The 19791-nt window shown below is 47.4% G+C and overlaps 1 protein-coding gene across 8 annotated transcripts in view; it reads right to left on the bottom strand.

The window, feature by feature from the left end:
- Positions 1–13503: 13503 nt before the first annotated feature.
- Positions 13504–19791, bottom strand: part of LOC134965708 (ephrin type-B receptor 2) — a 393650-nt gene continuing 387362 nt past the window's right edge. For all 8 annotated transcript variants that reach the window (XM_063942016.1, XM_063942018.1, XM_063942019.1 and 5 more), the window contains exon 16: positions 13504–18302. In XM_063942016.1, coding sequence (XP_063798086.1) covers positions 18194–18302 — 109 coding nt within the window. In that variant the 3' untranslated portion in view covers positions 13504–18193. The remainder of the gene's footprint in view (positions 18303–19791) is intronic.

The raw sequence follows: 19791 nt of genomic DNA, 5'->3' as shown, positions 1-19791 counted from the left end.
ACAGATGTACAGTCCATGTGACTGAGGGTATAACTACAGATGTACAGTCCATGTGACTGAGGGTATAACTACAGGTGTACAGTCCATGTGACTGAGGGTATAACTACTTCTGTACAGTCCATGTGACTGAGGGTATAACTACAGGTGTACAGTCCATGTGACTGAGGGTATAACTACAGGTGAACAGTCCATGTGACTGAGGGTATAACTACAGATGTACAGTCCATGTGACTGAGGGTATAACTACTTCTGTACAGTCCATGTGACGGAGGGTATAACTACAGGTGAACAGTCCATGTGACTGAGGGTATAACTACAGGTGTACAGTCCATGTGACTGAGGGTATAACTACAGGTGTACAGTCCATGTGACTGAGGGTATAACTACAGATGTACAGTCCATGTGACTGAGGGTATAGCTACAGGTGTACAGTCCATGTGACTGAGGGTATAACTACTTCTGTACAGTCCATGTGACTGAGGGTATAACTACAGGTGTACAGTCCATGTGACTGAGGGTATAACTACAGGTGTACAGTCCATGTGACTGAGGGTATAACTACAGGTGTACAGTCCATGTGACTGAGGGTATAACTACAGGTGTACAGTCCATGTGACTGAGGGTATAACTACAGATGTACAGTCCATGTGACTGAGGGTATAACTACAGGTGTAAAGTCCATGTGACTGAGGGTATAACTACAGGTGTACAGTCCATGTGACTGAGGGTATAACTACAGGTGTACAGTCCATGTGACTGAGGGTATAACTACAGGTGTACAGTCCATGTGACTGAGGGTATAACTACAGATGTACAGTCCATGTGACTGAGGGTATAACTACAGGTGTAAAGTCCATGTGACTGAGGGTATAACTACAGGTGTACAGTCCATGTGACTGAGGGTATAACTACAGGTGTACAGTCCATGTGACTGAGGGTATAACTACAGGTGTACAGTCCATGTGAGCAGGTGTGTAATTACTGCTGTACAGTCATAGTAACATAGTAACTAAGGTTGAAAAAAGACAATTGTCCATCGAGTTCAACCTATTTGTGGTCTCCTATGCAGTCTTATTATAGGACTAGTTATTTTTATGTTAGGACTAGTTACAGTAACTATAATGCGTGACTACGCACCATAACCCTGAATGTCTTTATCCAATAGGAATTTATCTAACCCATTCTTAAAGGTGTTGACTGAGTCCGCCATTGCTACTCTCTCAGGCAGGGAATTCCAAACACGTATCGTCCTTACTGTGAAAAAAACCTTTTCTCCTCAATGTGAGGAAACTCCTCTCCTCTAACCTAAGCGAGTGACCACGTGTCCTCTGTGCTGATCTTATGGAAAACAGGTCCCTCCCAAGCTCTGTGTATTGACCCCTTATATATTTGTAGATGTTGATCATGTCCCCTCTTAGTCTCGTCTTTTCCAATGTAAACATGCCTAGCCTTGCAAGCCTTTCCTCGTATTCCAGCGTCTCCATGACCTTGATTAGTTTGGTCGCCCGCCTCTGAACCTTTTCTAGCTCTAGGATATCCTTTTTGTAATATGGTGCCCAAAATTGCACACTCTATTCAAGATATCCATGTGACTGGGGGTGTAACTACTGCTGTACAGTCCATGTGACCGGGGGTGTAACTACAGCTGTACAGTCCATGTGACCAGGTGGTGTAACTACTTCTGTACAGTCCATGTGACCGGGGGTTTAACTACAGCTGTACAGTCCATGTGAGCAGGTGTGTAACTACTTCTGTACAGTCCATGTGACCGGGGGTTTAACTACTGCTGTACAGTCATGTGACCAGGTGGTGTAACTACAGGTGTACAGTCCATGTGAGCAGGTGTGTAACTACTTCTGTACAGTCCATGTGACCGGGGGTGTAACTACATGTGTACAGTCCATGTGACCGGGGGTGTAACTTACAGGTGTACAGTCCATGTGACCGGGGTGTGTAACTTCAGATGTACAGTACAAGTGACTGAGGGTGTAACTACAGCTGTACAGCCCATTTGACCGGGGGTGTAACTACAGGTGTACAGTCCATGTGACCGGGGGTGTAACTACAGTTGTACAGTCCATGTGACTGAGGGTTTAAATACAGCGCCCTATCAATGTGACCGGGGTGTAACTACAGCTGTACAGTATATGTGACCGGGGGTGTAGCTACAGTTGTACAGTCTATGTGACCGGGGGTGTAACTACAGATGTACAGTCCATGTGACCGGGGGTTTAACTACAGTTTTCTAATCCACATGACTGGGGGTGTAACTACAGCTGTCCAATCCATGTGACCAGGGGTGTAACTACAGGTGTACACTCCATGTGGACAGGAAGGGGGGGGGGGGGGTAACTACAGGTGTACAGTCCACATGACCGCATGTAACTACAGCTTTATAATCCATGTGACTGGGGGTGTAACTACAGCTGTCCAATCTATGTGACTGACAGAGTGTTATTATAGGTGTACAGTCCATGCAACCCAGGATGTAACTACAGATGTACAGTCCGTGTGAATAGGTGTGCAACTGAAGATGTACAGTCCATTTGACCGGGGGTGTAACTGCAGGTGTGCAATCCATGTGAATGGGGTGTAACTACAGGTGTGTAGTCAATGTGACCGCGTGTAACTACAGCTTTCTAACCCATGTGACTGGAGGTGTAACTACAGCTGTTGAATCTATGTGACCGAGGGTGTTACTAATGGTGTACAATCCATGTTACCTAGGATGTAACTACAGATGCACAGTCCATTTGACTAGGGGTGTAACTGCAGGTGTGCAATCCATGTAAATGGGGTGTAACTACAGGTCTACAGTCCATATGCCCGCGTGTAACTACAGCTTTCTAATCCACGTGACCGAGGGTGCTACATCCTAGGTAGCATGGACTGTACACCTGTAGTAACTACAGGTGTACAGTCCATGTGAATGTGGTGGTAAATATAGGTGTACAGTCCATGTTACCTAGGATGTATAGTGCCTTGCTAAAGTATTCACCCCCTTTGCATTTTTCATGTTTTGTTGCCTCACAAAATGGAATTTAAATGGACTGTTTGAAGGTTTGCTTTATTTCATTCACAGAACATGGCTACAACTTTGAAGTTATTTTTTAATTGATAGTGCAGCAAACAACAAATAGGACAAAATTACAGAAAACTTCAGTGTGCATAACTATTCACCCCCCTAAGGTCAGTACTGTGTGGAGCCACCTTTTGCTGCAATTACAGCTGCAAGTCGCTTTGGATAAGTCTCTATGAGCTTGCCACATCTTGCCACTGGGATTTTTGCCCATTACTCAAGGCAAAACTGCTCCAGCTCCTCCATGTTGGATGGTTTCCGCTTATGAACAGCAATCTTCAAGTCTGACAACAGATTCTCAATTGGATTGAGATCTGGGCTTTGACTAGGCTATTCCAACACATTTAAATGTTTCCCCTTACACCACTCGAGTGTTGCTTCAGCAGTATGCTTGGGGTCATTGTCCTGCTGGAAGGTGAGCCTCCGTCCCAGTCTCAAATCACAGGCAGACTGAAACAGGTTTTGCTCAAGAATATCCCTGTATTTAGCACCATCCATCTTTCCCTTGACTCGAAACAGTTTACCAGTCCCTGCTGCTGAAAAACATCCCCACAGCATGATGATGCCACCACCATGTTTCACTGTGCGGATGATGTTCTTGGGGTGATGGGATGTGTTGGGGTTGCGCCAGACATAGCGTTTTCCTTGGTGGATGAATAGTTCAATTCTAGTCTCATCTGACCAGAGCACCTTCCTCCATACATTTGGGGAGTTGTCCACATAACTTTTGGCAAACTCCAAACATGCCTTCTTATTTTTAACTCTAAGTAATGGCTTTTTTCTGTCCACTCTTCCATAAAGCCCAGCTCTGTGGAGTGTACAGCTTATTGTGGACACATGCACAGATACACCAGTCTCTGCTGTGGAACTCTGCAGCTCCTTCAGGGTTACCTTTGGTTTCTGTGTTGGCTCTCTGATTAATGTCCTCCTTGCCCGGTCTGAGTTTTTGGTGGCCGGCTCTCTCTTGGCAGGTCTGTTGTGGTACCATGTTCTTTCCATTTGAAGATGATGGATTTGATGGTGGATTTGGATATTTTTTTTATAACCCAACCCTGACTTGTACTTCTCAACAACTTTGTCCCTGACTTGTTTGGAGAGCTCCTTGGTCTTCATGGGGTGACGCCTCTTGCTTAGTGGTGTTGCAGCCTCTGGGGCCTTTCAGAAAAGGTGCGTTTATACTGACAGATCATGTGACACTTAGATTACACACAGGTGGACTCCATTTCACTAATTATGTGACTTCTGAAGGTAACTGGTTGCACCAGAACTTTTGAGGGGCTTCACAGCAAAGATGGTGAATACATATGCACATGCCAATTTTCTGATTTTTATTTATAAAAATAATTTTTTATATAAAATTTTCTCATTTCACTTCACCAACTTAGACTATTTTGTGCATATCCATCACATACAATTCAGATAAAAAATAAAAATTAAAAATAAAATTACTGGTTGTAATGGAACAAAATAGGTAAAAAGCCAAGAGGGTGAATACTTCAGCAAGGCACTGTAAATACAGATGTACAGTCCATGTGACTGGGTGTGTAACTACAGGTGTACAGTCCATGTGACCGGGGGTGTAACTACAGATGTGTACAGTTCATTTGACCACGAATGTAACTACAGTTCGTGTGACTGGGTGTGTAACTACAGGTGTACAGTCCATGTGACTGGGTGTGTAACTACAGCTGTACAGTTCATGTGACCGGGAGTGAAACTACAGCTGCACAGTCCATATGTACAGTCCATGTGACCCGGGATATAACTACAGGTGTACAGCCCATGTGACCGGGGGTGTAACTACAACTGTACAGTCCATGTGACCTGGGATATAACTACAGGTGTACAGTCCATGTGACAGGGGGTGTAACTACAGCTGTACAGCCCATATGTACAGTCCATGTGGCCGGGAGTGAAACTACAGCTGTACAGTCCATGTGACCAGGGGTGTAACTACAGGTATACAGTCCATGTGACCAGGGGTATAACTAAAGCTGTACAGTTTATGTGACCTGGGATATAACTACAGGTGTACAGTCCATGTGACCAGGGGTGTAACTATAGGTATACAGTCCATGTGACATGGGGTATAACTAAAGCTGTACAGTTCATGTGACCACGGATGTAACTACAGTTCATGTGACCTGGGATATAACTACAGGTGTACAGTCCATGTGACCAGGAGTGAAACTACAGCTGTACAGTCCATGTGACTGGTGGTGTAACTACAGCTGCACAGTCCATATGTACAGTCCATGTGACCCGGGATATAACTACAGGTGTACAGCCCATGTGACCGGGGTGTAACTACAGGTGTACAGTCCATGTGACCCGGGATATAACTACAGGTGTACAGTCCATGTGACCTGGGATATAACTACAGGTGTACAGTCCATGTGACAGGGGGTGTAACTACAGCTGTACAGCCCATATGTACAGTCCATGTGACCGGGAGTGAAACTACAGCTGTACAGTCCATGTGACCAGGGGTGTAACTACAGGTATACAGTCCATGTGACCAGGGGTATAACTAAAGCTGTACAGTTTATGTGACCTGGGATATAACTACAGGTGTACAGTCCATGTGACCTGGGATATAACTACAGATGTACAGTCCATGTAACACTGGATATAACTACAGCTGTACAGTCCATGTGACCGGGGTGTAACTACAGGTGTACAGTCCATGTGACCCGGGATATAACTACAGGTGTACAGTCCATGTGACCTGGGATATAACTACAGGTGTACAGTCCATGTGACCTGGGATATAACTACAGATGTACAGTCCATGTGACCCGGGATATAACTACTGATGTACAGTCCATGTGACACGGGTGTAACTACAGGTGTACAGTTCATGTGACTGGGGGTGTTACTACAGCTGTACAGTCCATATGCACAGTCCATGTGACCGGGGGTGTAACTACAGGTGTACAGTCCATATGTACAGTCCATGTGACCCGGGATATAACTACAGGTGTACAGTCCATGTGACCTGGGATATAATAAGAATTTACTTACCGATAATTCTATTTCTCGGAGTCCGTAGTGGATGCTGGGGTTCCTGAAAGGACCATGGGGAATAGCGGCTCCGCAGGAGACAGGGCACAAAAAGTAAAGCTTTAGGATCAGGTGGTGTGCACTGGCTCCTCCCCCTATGACCCTCCTCCAAGCCTCAGTTAGGATACTGTGCCCGGACGAGCGTACACAATAAGGAAGGATTTTGAATCCCGGGTAAGACTCATACCAGCCACACCAATCACACTGTACAACCTGTGATCTGAACCCAGTTAACAGTATGATAACAGCGGAGCCTCTGAAAAGATGGCTCACAACAATAATAACCCGATTTTTGTAACTATGTACAAGTATTGCAGATAATCCGCACTTGGGATGGGCGCCCAGCATCCACTACGGACTCCGAGAAATAGAATTATCGGTAAGTAAATTCTTATTTTCTCTATCGTCCTAGTGGATGCTGGGGTTCCTGAAAGGACCATGGGGATAATACCAAAGCTCCCAAACGGGCGGGAGAGTGCGGATGACTCTGCAGCACCGAATGAGAGAACTCCAGGTCCTCCTTAGCCAGGGTATCAAATTTGTAGGATTTTACCAACGTGTTTGCCCCTGACTAAATAGCCGCTCGGCAAAGTTGTAAAGCCGAGACCCCTCGGGCAGCCGCCCAAGATAAGCCCACCTTCCTTGTGGAATGGGCATTTACATATTTTGGCTGTGGCAGGCCTGCCACAGAATGTGCAAGCTGAATTGTATTACACATCCAACTAGCAATAGTCTGCTTAGAAGCAAGAGCACCCAGTTTGTTGGGTGCATACAGGATAACAGCAAGTCAGTTTTCCTGACTCCAGCCGTCCTGGAACCTATATTTACAGGGCCCTGACAACATCTAGCAACCTGGAGTCCTCCAAGTCCCTAGTAGGCGCAAGGCACCAAAATAAGCTGGTTCAGGTGAAACACTGACACCACCTTAGGGAGAGAACTGGGGACGAGTCCGCAGCTCTGCCCTGTCCAAATGGACAACCAGATATGGGCTTTTTTGAGAAAAAAACCACCAATTTGACACTCGCCTGGTCCAGGCCAGGGCCAAGAGCATGGTCACTTTTCATGTGAGATGCTTCAAATCCACAGATTTGACTGGTTTTAAACCAATGTGATTTGAGGAATCCCAGAACTACGTTGAGATCCCACAGTGCCACTGGAGGCACAAAAGGGGGTTGTATATGCAATACTCCCTTGACAAACTTCTGGACTTCAGGAACTGAAGCCACTTCTTTCTGGAAGAAAATCGACAGGGCCGAAATTTGAACCTTAATGGACCCCAATTTGAGGCCCATAGACACTCCTGTTTGCAGGAAATGCAGGAATCGACCGAGTTGAAATTTCTTCGTGGGGCCTTTCTGGCCTCACACCACGCAACATATTTTTGCCACATGTGGTGATAATGTTGTGCGGTCACCTCCTTTCTGGCTTTGACCAGGGTAGGAATGACCTCTTCCGGAATGCCTTTTTCCCTTAGGATCCGGCGTTCCACCGCCATGCCGTCAAACGCAGCTGCGGTAAGTCTTGGAACAGACATGGTACTTGCTGAAACAAGTCCCTTCTTAGCGGCAGAGGCCATAAGTCCTCTGTGAGCATCTCTTGAAGTTCCGGGTACCAAGTCCTTCTTGGCCAATCCGGAGCCATGAGTATAGTTCTTACTCCTCTACGTCTTATAAGTCTCAGTACCTTAGGTATGAGAAGCAGAGGATGGAACACATACACCGACTGGTACATCCATGGTGTTACCAGAACGTCCACAGCTATTGCCTGAGGGTCTCTTAACCTGGCGCAATACCTGTCCCGTTTTTTGTTCAGACGGGACGCCATCATGTCCACCTTTGGTATTTCCCAACGGTTTACAATCATGTGGAAAACTTCCCGATGAAGTTTCCACTCTGCCGGGTGGAGGTCGTGCCTGCTGAGGAAGTCTGCTTCCCAGTTTCCATTCCCGGAATGAAACACTGCTGACAGTGCTATCACATGATTTTCCGCCCAGCGAAAAGTCCTTGCAGTTTTTGCCATTGCCCTCCTGCTTCTTGTGCCGCCCTGTCTATTTACGTGGGCGACTGCCGTGATGTTTTTCCCACTGGATCAATACCGGCTGACCTTGAAGCAGAGGTCTTGCTAAGCTTAGAGTATTATAAATTTACCCTTAGCTCCAGTATATTTATGTGGAGAAAAGTCTCCAGACTTGATCACACTCCCTGGAAATTTTTTCCTTGTGTGACTGCTCCCCAGCCTCTCGGGCTGGCCTCCGTGGTCACCAGCATCCAATCCTGAATGCCGAATCTGCGGCCCTCTAGAAGATGAGCACTCTGTAACCACCACAGGAGAGACACCCTTGTCCTTGGATATAGGGTTATCCGCTGATGCATCTGAAGATGCGATCCGGACCATTTGTCCAGCAGATCCCACTGAAAAATTCTTGCGTGAAATCTGCCGAATGGAATTGCTTCGTAGGAAGTCACCATCTTTACCAGGACCCTTGTGCAATGATGCACTGATTTTAGGAGGTTCCTGACTAGCTCGGATAACTCCCTGGCTTTCTCTTCCGGGAGAAACACCTTTTTCTGGACTGTGTCCAGAATCATCCCTAGGCACAGCAGACTTGTCGTCGGGATCAGCTGCGATTTTGGAATATTTAGAATCTACCCGTGCTGTTGTAGCAGTATCCGAGATAGTGCTACTCCGACCTCCAACTGTTCCCTGGACTTTGCCCTTATCAGGAGATCGTCCAAGTAAGGGATAATTAAGACGCCTTTTCTTCGAAGAAGAATCATCATTTCGGCCATTACCTTGGTAAAGACCCGGGGTGCCGTGGACAATCCAAACGGCAGCGTCTGAAACTGATAGTGACAGTTCTGTACCACGAACCTGAGGTACCCTTAGTGAGAAGGGCAAATTTTGGACATGGAGGTAAGCATCCCTGATGTCTCGGGACACTATATAGTCCCCTTCTTCCTGGTTCGTTATCACTGCTCTGAGTGACTCCATCTTGATTTGAACCTTTGTAAGTGTTCAAATTTTTTTTTTTAGATTTAGAATAGGTCTCACCTAGCCTTCTGGCTTCAGTACCACAATATAATGTGGAATAATACCCCTTTTCTTGTTGTAGGAGGGGTAATTTGATTATCACCTGCTGGGAATACAGCTTGTGAATTGTTTCCCATACTGCCTCCTTGTCGGAGGGAGACCTTGGTAAACCAGACTTCAGGAGCCTGCGAAGGGGAAACGTCTCGACATTCCAATCTGTACCCCTGGGATACTACATGTAGGATCCAGGGGTCCTGTACGGTCCCAGCGTCATGCTGAGAGCTTGGCAGAAGCGGTGGAACGCTTCTGTTCCTGGGAATGGGCTGCCTGCTGCAGTCTTCTTCCCTTTCCTCTATCCCTGGGCAGATATGACTCTTATAGGGACGAAAGGACTGAGGCTGAAAAGACGGTGTCTTTTTCTGCAGAGATGTGACTTAGGGTAAAAACGGTGGATTTTCCAGCAGTTGCCGTGGCCACCAGGTCCGATGGACCGACCCCAAATAACTCCTCTTCCTTTATACGGCAATACACCTTTGTGCCGTTTGGAATCTGCATCACCTGACCACTGTCGTGTCCATAAACATCTTCTGGCAGATATGGACATCGCACTTACTCTTGATGCCAGAGTGCAAATATCCCTCTGTGCATCTCGCATATATAGAAAATGCATCCTTTAAATGCTCTATAGTCAATAAAATACTGTCCCTGTCAAGGGTATCAATATTTTTAGTCAGGGAATCCGACCAAGCCACCCCAGCTCTGCACATCCAGGCTGAGGCGATCGCTGGTCGCAGTATAACACCAGTATGTGTGTATATACTTTTTATGATATTTTCCAGCCTCCTGTCAGCTGGCTCCTTGAGGACGGCCCTATCTATAGACGGTACCGCCACTTGTTTTGATAAGCGTGTGAGCGCCTTATCCACCCTAAGGGGTGTTTCCTAACGCGCCCTAACTTCTGGCGGGAAAGGGTATACCGCCCATAATTTTCTATCGGGGGGAACCCACGCATCATCACACACTTCATTTAATTTATCTGATTCAGGAAAAACTACGGTAGTTTTTTCACATCCCACATAATACCCTCTTTTGTGGTACTTGTAGTATCAGAAATATGTAACACCTCCTTCATTGCCCTTAACGTGTGGCCCTAATAAGGAATACGTTTGTTTATTCACCGTCGACACTGGATTCAGTGTCTGTGTCGACCGACTAAAGTAAACGGGCGTTTTAAAACCCCTGACGGTGTTTCTGAGACGTCTGGACCGGTACTAATTGTTTGTCGGCCGTCTCATGTCGTCAACCGACCTTGCAGCGTGTTGACATTATCACGTAATTCCCTAAATAAGCCATCCATTCCGGTGTCGACTCCCTAGAGAGTGACATCACCATTACAGGCAATTGCTCCGCCTCCTCACCAACATCGTCCTCATACATGTCGACACACACGTACCGACACACAGCACACACACAGGGAATGCTCTGATAGAGGACAGGACCCACTAGCCCTTTGGAGAGACAGAGGGAGAGTTTGCCAGCACACACCAAAAACGCTATAATTATATAGGGACAACCTTATATAAGTGTTTTCCCTTATAGCATCTTTTATATATTTCTAACGCCAAATTAGTGCCCCCCCTCTCTGTTTTAACCCTGTTTCTGTAGTGCAGTGCAGGGGAGAGCCTGGGAGCCTTCCCTCCAGCCTTTCTGTGAGGGAAAATGGCGCTGTGTGCTGAGGAGATAGGCCCCGCCCCTTTTTCGGCGGGCTCGTCTCCCGCTCTTTAATGGATTCTGGCAGGGGTTAAATATCTCCATATAGCCCCCGGAGGCTATATGTGAGGTATTTTTAGCCAAAAAAGGTTTTCATTTGCCTCCCAGGGCGCCCCCCTCCCAGCGCCCTGCACCCTCAGTGACTGCCGTGTGAAGTGTGCTGAGAGGAAATGGCGCACAGCTGCAGTGCTGTGCGCTACCTTAAGAAGACTGAGGAGTCTTCTGCCGCCGATTCTGGACCTTCTCTCGTTTCAGCATCTGCAAGGGGGCCGGCGGCGAGGCTCCGGTGACCATCCAGGCTGTACCTGTGATCGTCCCTCTGGAGCTAATGTCCAGTAGCCAAAGAAGCCAATCCATCCTGCACGCAGGTGAGTTCACTTCTTCTCCCCTAAGTCCCTCGTTGCAGTGATCCTGTTGCCAGCAGGACTCACTGTAAAATAAAAAACCTAAGCTAAACTTTTCTAAGCAGCTCTTTAGGAGAGCCACCTAGATTGCACCCTTCTCGGCCGGGCACAAAAATCTAACTGAGGCTTGGAGGAGGGTCATAGGGGGAGGAGCCAGTGCACACCACCTGATCCTAAAGCTTTACTTTTTGTGCCCTGTCTCCTGCGGAGCCGCTATTCCCCATGGTCCTTTCAGGAACCCCAGCATCCACTAGGACGATAGAGAAAACTACAGATGTACAGTCCATGTGACCCGGGATATAACTACAGATGTACAGTCCATGTGACCCGGGATATAACTACAGGTGTACAGTTCATGTGACTGGGGGTGTTACTACAGCTGTACAGTCCATATGCACAGTCCATGTGACCGGCGGTGTAACTACAGGTCTACAATCCATATGACCCGGGATATAACTACAGGTGTTCAGTCCATGTGACTGAGGGTATAACTACAGGTGTACAGTTCATGTGACTGGGGGTGTAACTACAGCTGGACAGTCGATATGTACAGTCCATGCGACCGGGGGTGTAACTACAGGTGTACAGTTCATATGTACAGTCAATGTGACCCAGGATATAACTACAGGTGTACAGTTCATATGTACAGTCAATGTAACCCAGGATATAACTACAGATGTACAGTCCATGTGACTGGGGGTGTAAATACAGCTGGACAGTCCATATGTACAGTCCATGCGACCGGGGGTGTAACTACAGGTGTACAGTTCATATGTACAGTCAATGTGACCGGTGGTGTAACTACAGCTGGACAGTCCATATGTACAGTCCATGCGACCGGGGGTGTAACTACAGGTGTACAGTTCATATGTACAGTCAATGTGACCCAGGATATAACTACAGATGTACAGTCCATGTGACTTGGGATATAACAACAGGTGTACAGTCCATGTGACCGGGGGTGTAACTAAAGCTGTACAGTTTCTGTGACCTGGTATATAACTACAGGTGTACAGTCCATGTGACCTGGGATATAACCATAGATGTACAGTCCATGGGACACGGGATTTAACTACAGATGTACAGTCCATGTGACCGGGGTGTAACTACAGGTGTACAGTCCATATGTACAGTCTATGTGACCCGGGATATAACTACCAGTGTACAGTCCATATGACCTGGGATATAACTACAGATGTACAGTCCATGTGTCCGGGGTGTAACTACAGGTGTACAGTCCATGTGACCTGGGATATGACTACAGATGTACAGTCCATGTGTCCGGGGTGTAACTACAGGTGTACAGTCCATATGACCCGGGATATAACTACCGGTGTACAGTCCATGTGACCTGGGATATAACTACAGATGTACAGTCCATGTGACCTGGGATATGACTACAGATGTACAGTCCATGTGACATAACTACAGATGTACAGTCCATGTGACCAGGGTGTAACTACAGGTGTACAGTCCATATGTACAGTCTATGTGACCCGGGATATAACTACCAGTGTACAGTCCATGTGACCTGGGATATAACTACAGATGTACAGTCCATGTGACATGGGATATAACTACAGATGTACAGTCCATGTGTCCGGGGTGTAACTACAGGTGTACAGTCCATGTGACCGGGGGTGTAACTAAAGCTGTACAGTTTATGTGACCTTGGATATAACTACAGGTGTACAGTCCATGTGACTGGGGGTGCAACTACAGCTGGACAGTCCATATGTACAGTCCATGCAACCAGGGGTGTAACTACAGGTGTACAGTCCATATGTACAGTCAATGTGACCCAGGATATAACTACAGGTGTACAGTCCATGTGACTTGGGATATAACTACAGGTGTACAGTCCATGTGACCAGGGGTGTAACTAAAGCTGTACAGTTTATGTGACCTGGGATATAACTACAGGTGTACAGTCCATGTGACCTGGGATATAACTACAGGTGTACAGTCCATGTGACCAGGGGTGTAACTAAAGCTGTACAGTTTATGTGACCTGGGATATAACTACAGGTGTACAGTCCATGTGACCAGGAGTGTAACTACAGGTGTACACTATGTGAGGCACTATCCATGGAATGTCTCCTACGTACATAGAGGCGACATCTAAGACCATTGTTGTATATAACATATGACAAAAGCTTCTTTTTATAAACAAAGTATTTATTTCAGCTATTGACAGAAGTTGATCGATTGTTATTCGGTGCATACATCTTTAGACGGATTTGCTGGGAAGGAACAGATGGGACGGCGGACTCACAGTGTTTTGACGTTTAATCATTGCTTCTTGAGGGGTGTAGGTGCAAGGCATGTAAAAGGGGTACAGCCGTTATGCTGCGGAAGATGAGGTTTTTGTTCCAGTGCAGACAACTGGCTGTACTCCGATATACGAATAACCTGCAATTTCCAGGGCCCAGGACAGTCCCCGAATCTGTTCTTTTACATACAACTGGAAAATGCTGGTGACATTCACAGGAAATGCCTACAGTGTGTACAGAGAATCATATGATACCTATTATACCTGAGCCCCAACACTACAGGAGACCAAGACACCTAGCCAGAAAGAAATGTAACGTTAGACTCCTACCTACAGAAAACAGCCGTACCTGTGCAGGTGACATAACAAACGGTGGCCACAAAACAGACTGGAAGAGATCTAGAGAAGTAGTCGACCTGTGACGCCGGCTGTTGTGGAACTACAAGTCTCAATGAACCACAACCACTGGAGGGTCAGAGGCTGTCTACTGGTGGCGACAGGGCATACAGATTGCTGTGTATTAGGTGGCAGAGACAGTACCCGTCTGTTCCCGGATGAGCGGGTTATCCGATGTATCAGCAGGAAGTGTGATCCCTCTGTGCGCTGTCACATTGGTTAGTGTAACGTCGGCCGAGGGGCCACAGCACTAAGCCCCTTATTCTGTGTGTTACTCTCATTCATGCGAGACAGGAGACACAGAAACAGATGTGGAGCTAAGCAGTGAGGTCTGGGGTATTGCTTTTAGCACCCTTAAATACATTATACCCCATTAGACAAAATACCATCCCCTAATGGGGCCAGATGGGATACACCCAATGATACTAAAAGAGCTAAAAGATGTGCTGGTTACACCTTTAACAGAATTATTTAACTAGTCACTAAATACAGGTGCCATTCCAGAGGACTGGAAAAGAGCAAATGTAGTTCCACTGCACAAAAGTGGAAGCAAGGAAGAAGCAAGTAACTACAAACCAGTAAGCCTTACATCAGTAGTAGGGAAAGTAATGGAAAAACTATTAACTATTGTGGAATATCTTACATTAAACAACTTACAGGATCCAAAACAGCATGGATTTACTGGTGGGAGATCATGCAAAACAAATCTTATTGACTTTTTTGACTCTGTGACGAAAATAATAGATCAAGGGGGAGCTGTAGATGTAGCATATCTAGACTTTAGTAAGGCATCTGACACTGTCCCACATCGCAGACTGATAAATAAACTTGAAAGCGTGGATTATAAAACAGTTAAATGGATAAGAACCTGGTTGCAGGATAGGCAACAGACAGTTGTAGTAAATGGAGTGCAATCTATGGAGGGAAACGTTACCAGTGGAGTACCCCAGGGATCTGTACTTGGACCAGTTCTCTTTAATATCTTTGTTGGTGACATTGCAAATTATATTGCCTTTTTGCAGATGATACAAAGATTTGCAACAGGGTAGACACACCCGGAGCTTCGCTCGCCACGCTGCGGGCACGGTGCCTCGCTACGCTCGGCACACTATTATATTCTCCCTCTATGGGTGTCGTGGACACCCACGGAGGGAGAATATGTCGGGATTGTGCCGGTCGGGATTCCGGCGTCGGTATTTCGACCGCCGGGATCTTGACCGCCTCCCCCCGGAAAGGCTAAAAGATCTTAACATGTATAGTTTGGAGGAGAGAAGGGAAAGGGGGGACATGATACAAAATTTCAAATACACGACGGGTTTTAACAAAGTTCAGGAGGGAAACATTCTTCAAAGGAAGAGAAGTAATAGACCACGAGGACATACACTGAGACTGGAGGGGGGAGGTTCAGGGGAAACTTAAGGAAAAATGACCTCACAGAAAGGGTAGTAGATAAGTGGAATAGCCTCACATAAGACTGTAGAGCAATTTAAACATGCTTGGGATAGGCATGTGAATATCCTTACAAAGAATTAAGGTTCAAAAAGGGTTGAGATCACCTAAATGATAAAAAAGGGGCAGACTAGATGGGCCATGTGGTTCTTATCTGCCGTCAAATTCTATGTTTCTATGTCTCCTAACTCTGCCTGTACCCATCTCACCATGGAGTGTTCAAACATGACTGTGGTAAAGATGGAGGTTGGTTGGCTTGGCACAAAGATAAATGTGTGTTGGCTAGCATGATCCAAAGATGGATATTATTTGGTTGGATTGGCACCTAGAAGGATCAAGGTAGTTGGCTTGGCACAAAGATAGATATGGGTAGGCTGGCGTGATACAGAGATGTATGTGGGTTGGCTAGTGTGATACAGAGATGGATGTAGGTTGTTTGTATTGGCACCTAGAAGGATATGGGTAGGCTGGTGTGCTACAGAGATGGATGTGGGTTGGCTAGTGTGATACAGAGATGAATGTGGGTTGTTTGTATTGGCACCTAGAAGGATACGGGATGGTTGGCTTGGCACCTAGAAGGATATGAATAGGCTGGTGTGCTACAGAGATGGATGTGGGTTGGCTAGTGTGATACAGAGATGAATGTGGGTTGTTTGTATTGGCACCTAGAAGGATAAGGGATGGTTGGCTTGGCACCTAGAAGGATATGAATAGGCTGGTGTGCTACAGAGATGGATGTGGGTTGGTTGGATTGGCACAAGGATGGATGTGGGTTGGCTGGTGTGATACAGAGATGAATGTGTTGGTTGGATTGGCACCTAGAAGGATAAGGGACGGTTGGCTTGGCACATAGATGTGGGTAGGCTGGTGTGCTACAGAGATGGATGTGGGTTGGTTGGATTGGCACAAGGAGGGATGTGGGTTGGTTGGCGTTATACAGAGATGGATGTGGGTTGGTTGGATTGGCACAAGGAGGGATGTGGGTTGGGTGGTATGATACAAAGACAGATGTTTATGTCTATTGATTCTGGCAATATGTATGTTACAGATTTGAGTGATGTGGCTCTAGGTTTCTGGAGGATTATCACATGTTCCGGCTAGTCTGACATCATATGGATAACATATCTCATTGGCCTAGGGTTGCATATGTGCTGCTGAGGTAATCACGCCTGATACATGTGCGTACACTGACAATACATGTGTATCTGGCGTGTCATACAGGACAGGTATCCAGCAGGCATTGCACCCTATGTCATTGGTCCTGCTCGGAGGGGGGCGGATATTTATCACATGGGGAGATTCTCACTGCATGACCCCGTCCGCCCCCTGCACGCTCCACACCGGCACTGAGTACACCACACAGCAACAGTCTCTACCAGGAAACACTCCACACAAAAACACCCATATCTTGTTGTAGGTAGCAGCGGTGGTGGCTCAGTAAAGTGCCTGAGATCATTAATGTCCACCACAACCGGCCGACCTCACTGCAAAGACAAGCTAAACTAAATCCAGCTGAAGGTAGTGGCTGTGCTACACTTGTACCCATGGGGTTAATTCAGTCCTCCGTTCCCCAGCTCTCAGGGCCTCCGTACCACTCTGTAAAGCTTATATAATAAGCCGCACACATTGTTAGTGAGAAGAATAAGGGATAGCGGACAACAGCTGAGGTCTCCATCAGCCGCTGTGACGTCAGGCGGCGGATGCGTACCTACCAGCACTGAATCATTGTCCCGTTTCGCTTTTTTCATGTTTTTTTTGTTTGTTATTTTTTTAAGCAATATTAAACTTCCGACCGATATTCAAAAACAATGTAAAAAAAAGTCAAATTGGTGTAAACAAAGTAGTAACAGATTCCAAAAACAACAACATTGACAACAAAACATTTTCTTTTCCTTTTTTTTGTACACTTCAGAGTTTTGTAATTAAAATCTACTACTGTACGCGGAGAGTCTTCTGAGAAAGCGGAAGTGGCGATTAGTGATGACATCATCACTACGATTTGTGCACAAATGATATGGAAGAAATGTCACCTCAGTTGCGGTCTGGAAGGGAGTTTGCAAAAACAGGAGAACTCACAAAACTCTTTCGGGTCGGCAGAAACACCAGCTAAAAAGGATTTGTCTTTATTTTTTGTTACATTTTTTAACATTTCGAGTCTGAGAGGCGTCTTCCTTTCCACGGAAAAGCCGCTTACGCTCCGTTATTTGTAACATCTTCAAGATGAATAGTTGTACGCAGAGGTGCAACAGGTCCATTTAATGGAAATAAATTCTCAACGGTCTCTCTATATAATTATTAGATTCTTTTCCTGTCAGCCAATAATAGTTCCACAGACCACGCTCCTGGTCACGATTCGTTCCGTCCAATGAAACCACCCCCTGGCCTTTAGCGGAGTTCTTCCGGCGGCGGCGGCGCTCACCCTTCTCACATCATTAAGAGCCGATCTCTACAAGCCCTTTATGCGTTATTGTATTTTATATGGAACAAATCCTTTGCTGCAGGTTTATCTTTTCAAAAATATTCTTCATATCTCCCCAAGCTTGCCCCCAGGGAAGCTCTGCTCTCGCTACGTGGAACTTGTCGTGGTGGCTTTGGGGAACACGTGGTCCTGTCTGCACCAGGTGCAATATAGAAACTTCATTGTACCAAGAGGGGTCGGGAGAGAGGGGAGGGCTCGGAACCCAAGTACATTAGGAAGTGTCAGGAGGAAGAAGAAACTCGTCTTCAGGATCAAACTTCCACCGACTGGATCTGGTTCATCTGTGCCCGCATCACCTGAATGCTGTTGAGAATCTTCTTCTGGTGCCCGGCTAAGGTTACCCCGACCCGTAGAATGTCTCTGGAAGAAAGGGGGAGACGACAGGTTAGCAGAGAGAAATCCCAGCACCGTCCTCCTCCAGAAGGTGCCACAACCCATCCATAAAGCCAGCGACCCCATAGGCTGCACCACGGATGGGAACGGGGCACAGATAGAGCCACGTCTGCATCGCAGGAGAGGGGCGCCCGGCGTGCACAGAGACGCTCCCTTCGAATGGGGCGTGTGGGTATCTACGACGCATGCGCGTCCCATTGGTGGCCGTGGTCCGCCTCGCTGGGCGCCCTCGGTCTCAGATGGAGCCACGATTAGCGCGGCTATATCTTTATGTCGTGGTGGAGAATCTCCGCGCTGTGCGTCTGTCTGCAACTTATCTGTCAGTATTATTCCCAGGAAATAATCGCCGGGCTCGTTATGCGCTGACGGCGTCTGGCAGCAGGTACTGTATATACTGGGACGCTCGTCAGTAACAGGGCTACGGGTCACATTCTGTATTATAAATTATACATATACTGCAATATATATACATACTGTAAAAACAAATCTATACAGTATCAAACATATAATAGGATTGTACACTGTGACATGTATGTCATCTATATATTCATTATATGGCTGAGTAGTCACAAGAAGCGCCTGTAACAGGAATGCAGAATGGGAAGCTCCGGCCTTGTGGCTGCTGCAATGGCGGTCAGTGACCCGCGTTGCGTGACCTGCCAGCGCAGGCTTATACCATATCTGAGAAAACTCCTCTCCTGGAGCCGTTATATCACATAGGAACATTGTCTGGTTTCCAGTCAGAAGTGTCTAGAGGCACAGCTGTGTGTGTACGCCGCGGGGCCCGTCTCTGGCAGTGTATGTACACCCGCGGGGCCCGTCTCTGGCTCTGTGTGTAAGCCCGCGGGGCCCGTCTCTGGCTGTGTTTGTATGCCCGCGGGGCCCGTCTCTGGCTGTGTATGTACGCCCGCGGGGCCCGTCTCTGGCTGTGTATGTAAGCCCGCGGGGCCCGTCTCTGGCTTTGAGTGTACGCCCGCGGGGCCCGTCTCTGGCTGTGTATGTACGCCTGCGGGGCCCGTCTCTGGCTGTGTATGTACGCTGCGGGGCCCGTCTCTGGCTGTGTATGTACACCCGCGGGGCCCGTCTCTGGCTGTGTGTGTAAGCCCGCGGGGCCCGTCTCTGGCTGTGTGTGTAAGCCCGCGGAGCCCGTCTCTGGCTGTGTGTGTAAGCACGCGGGGTCCGTCTCTGGCTGTGTGTGTACGCCCGTGGGGTCCGTCTCTGGCTGTGTGTGCAAGCCCGCGGGGCCCGTCTCTGGCTGTGTATGTACCCCCGCGGGGCCCGTCTCTGGCTGTGTGTGTAAGCCCGCGGGGCCCGTCTCTGGCTGTGTATGTACGCCCGCGGGGCCCGTCTCTGGCTGTGTATGTACGCCGCGGGGCCCGTCTCTGGCTTTGAGTGTACGCCCGCGGGGCCCGTCTCTGGCTGTGTATGTACGCCTGCGGGGCCCGTCTCTGGCTGT

This window comes from Pseudophryne corroboree, chromosome 10, assembly GCF_028390025.1.
Source record: "Pseudophryne corroboree isolate aPseCor3 chromosome 10, aPseCor3.hap2, whole genome shotgun sequence".
NCBI classification, from domain to species: Eukaryota; Metazoa; Chordata; class Amphibia; order Anura; family Myobatrachidae; genus Pseudophryne; species Pseudophryne corroboree.
This window is presented reverse-complemented; position numbering and strand designations above follow the sequence as displayed.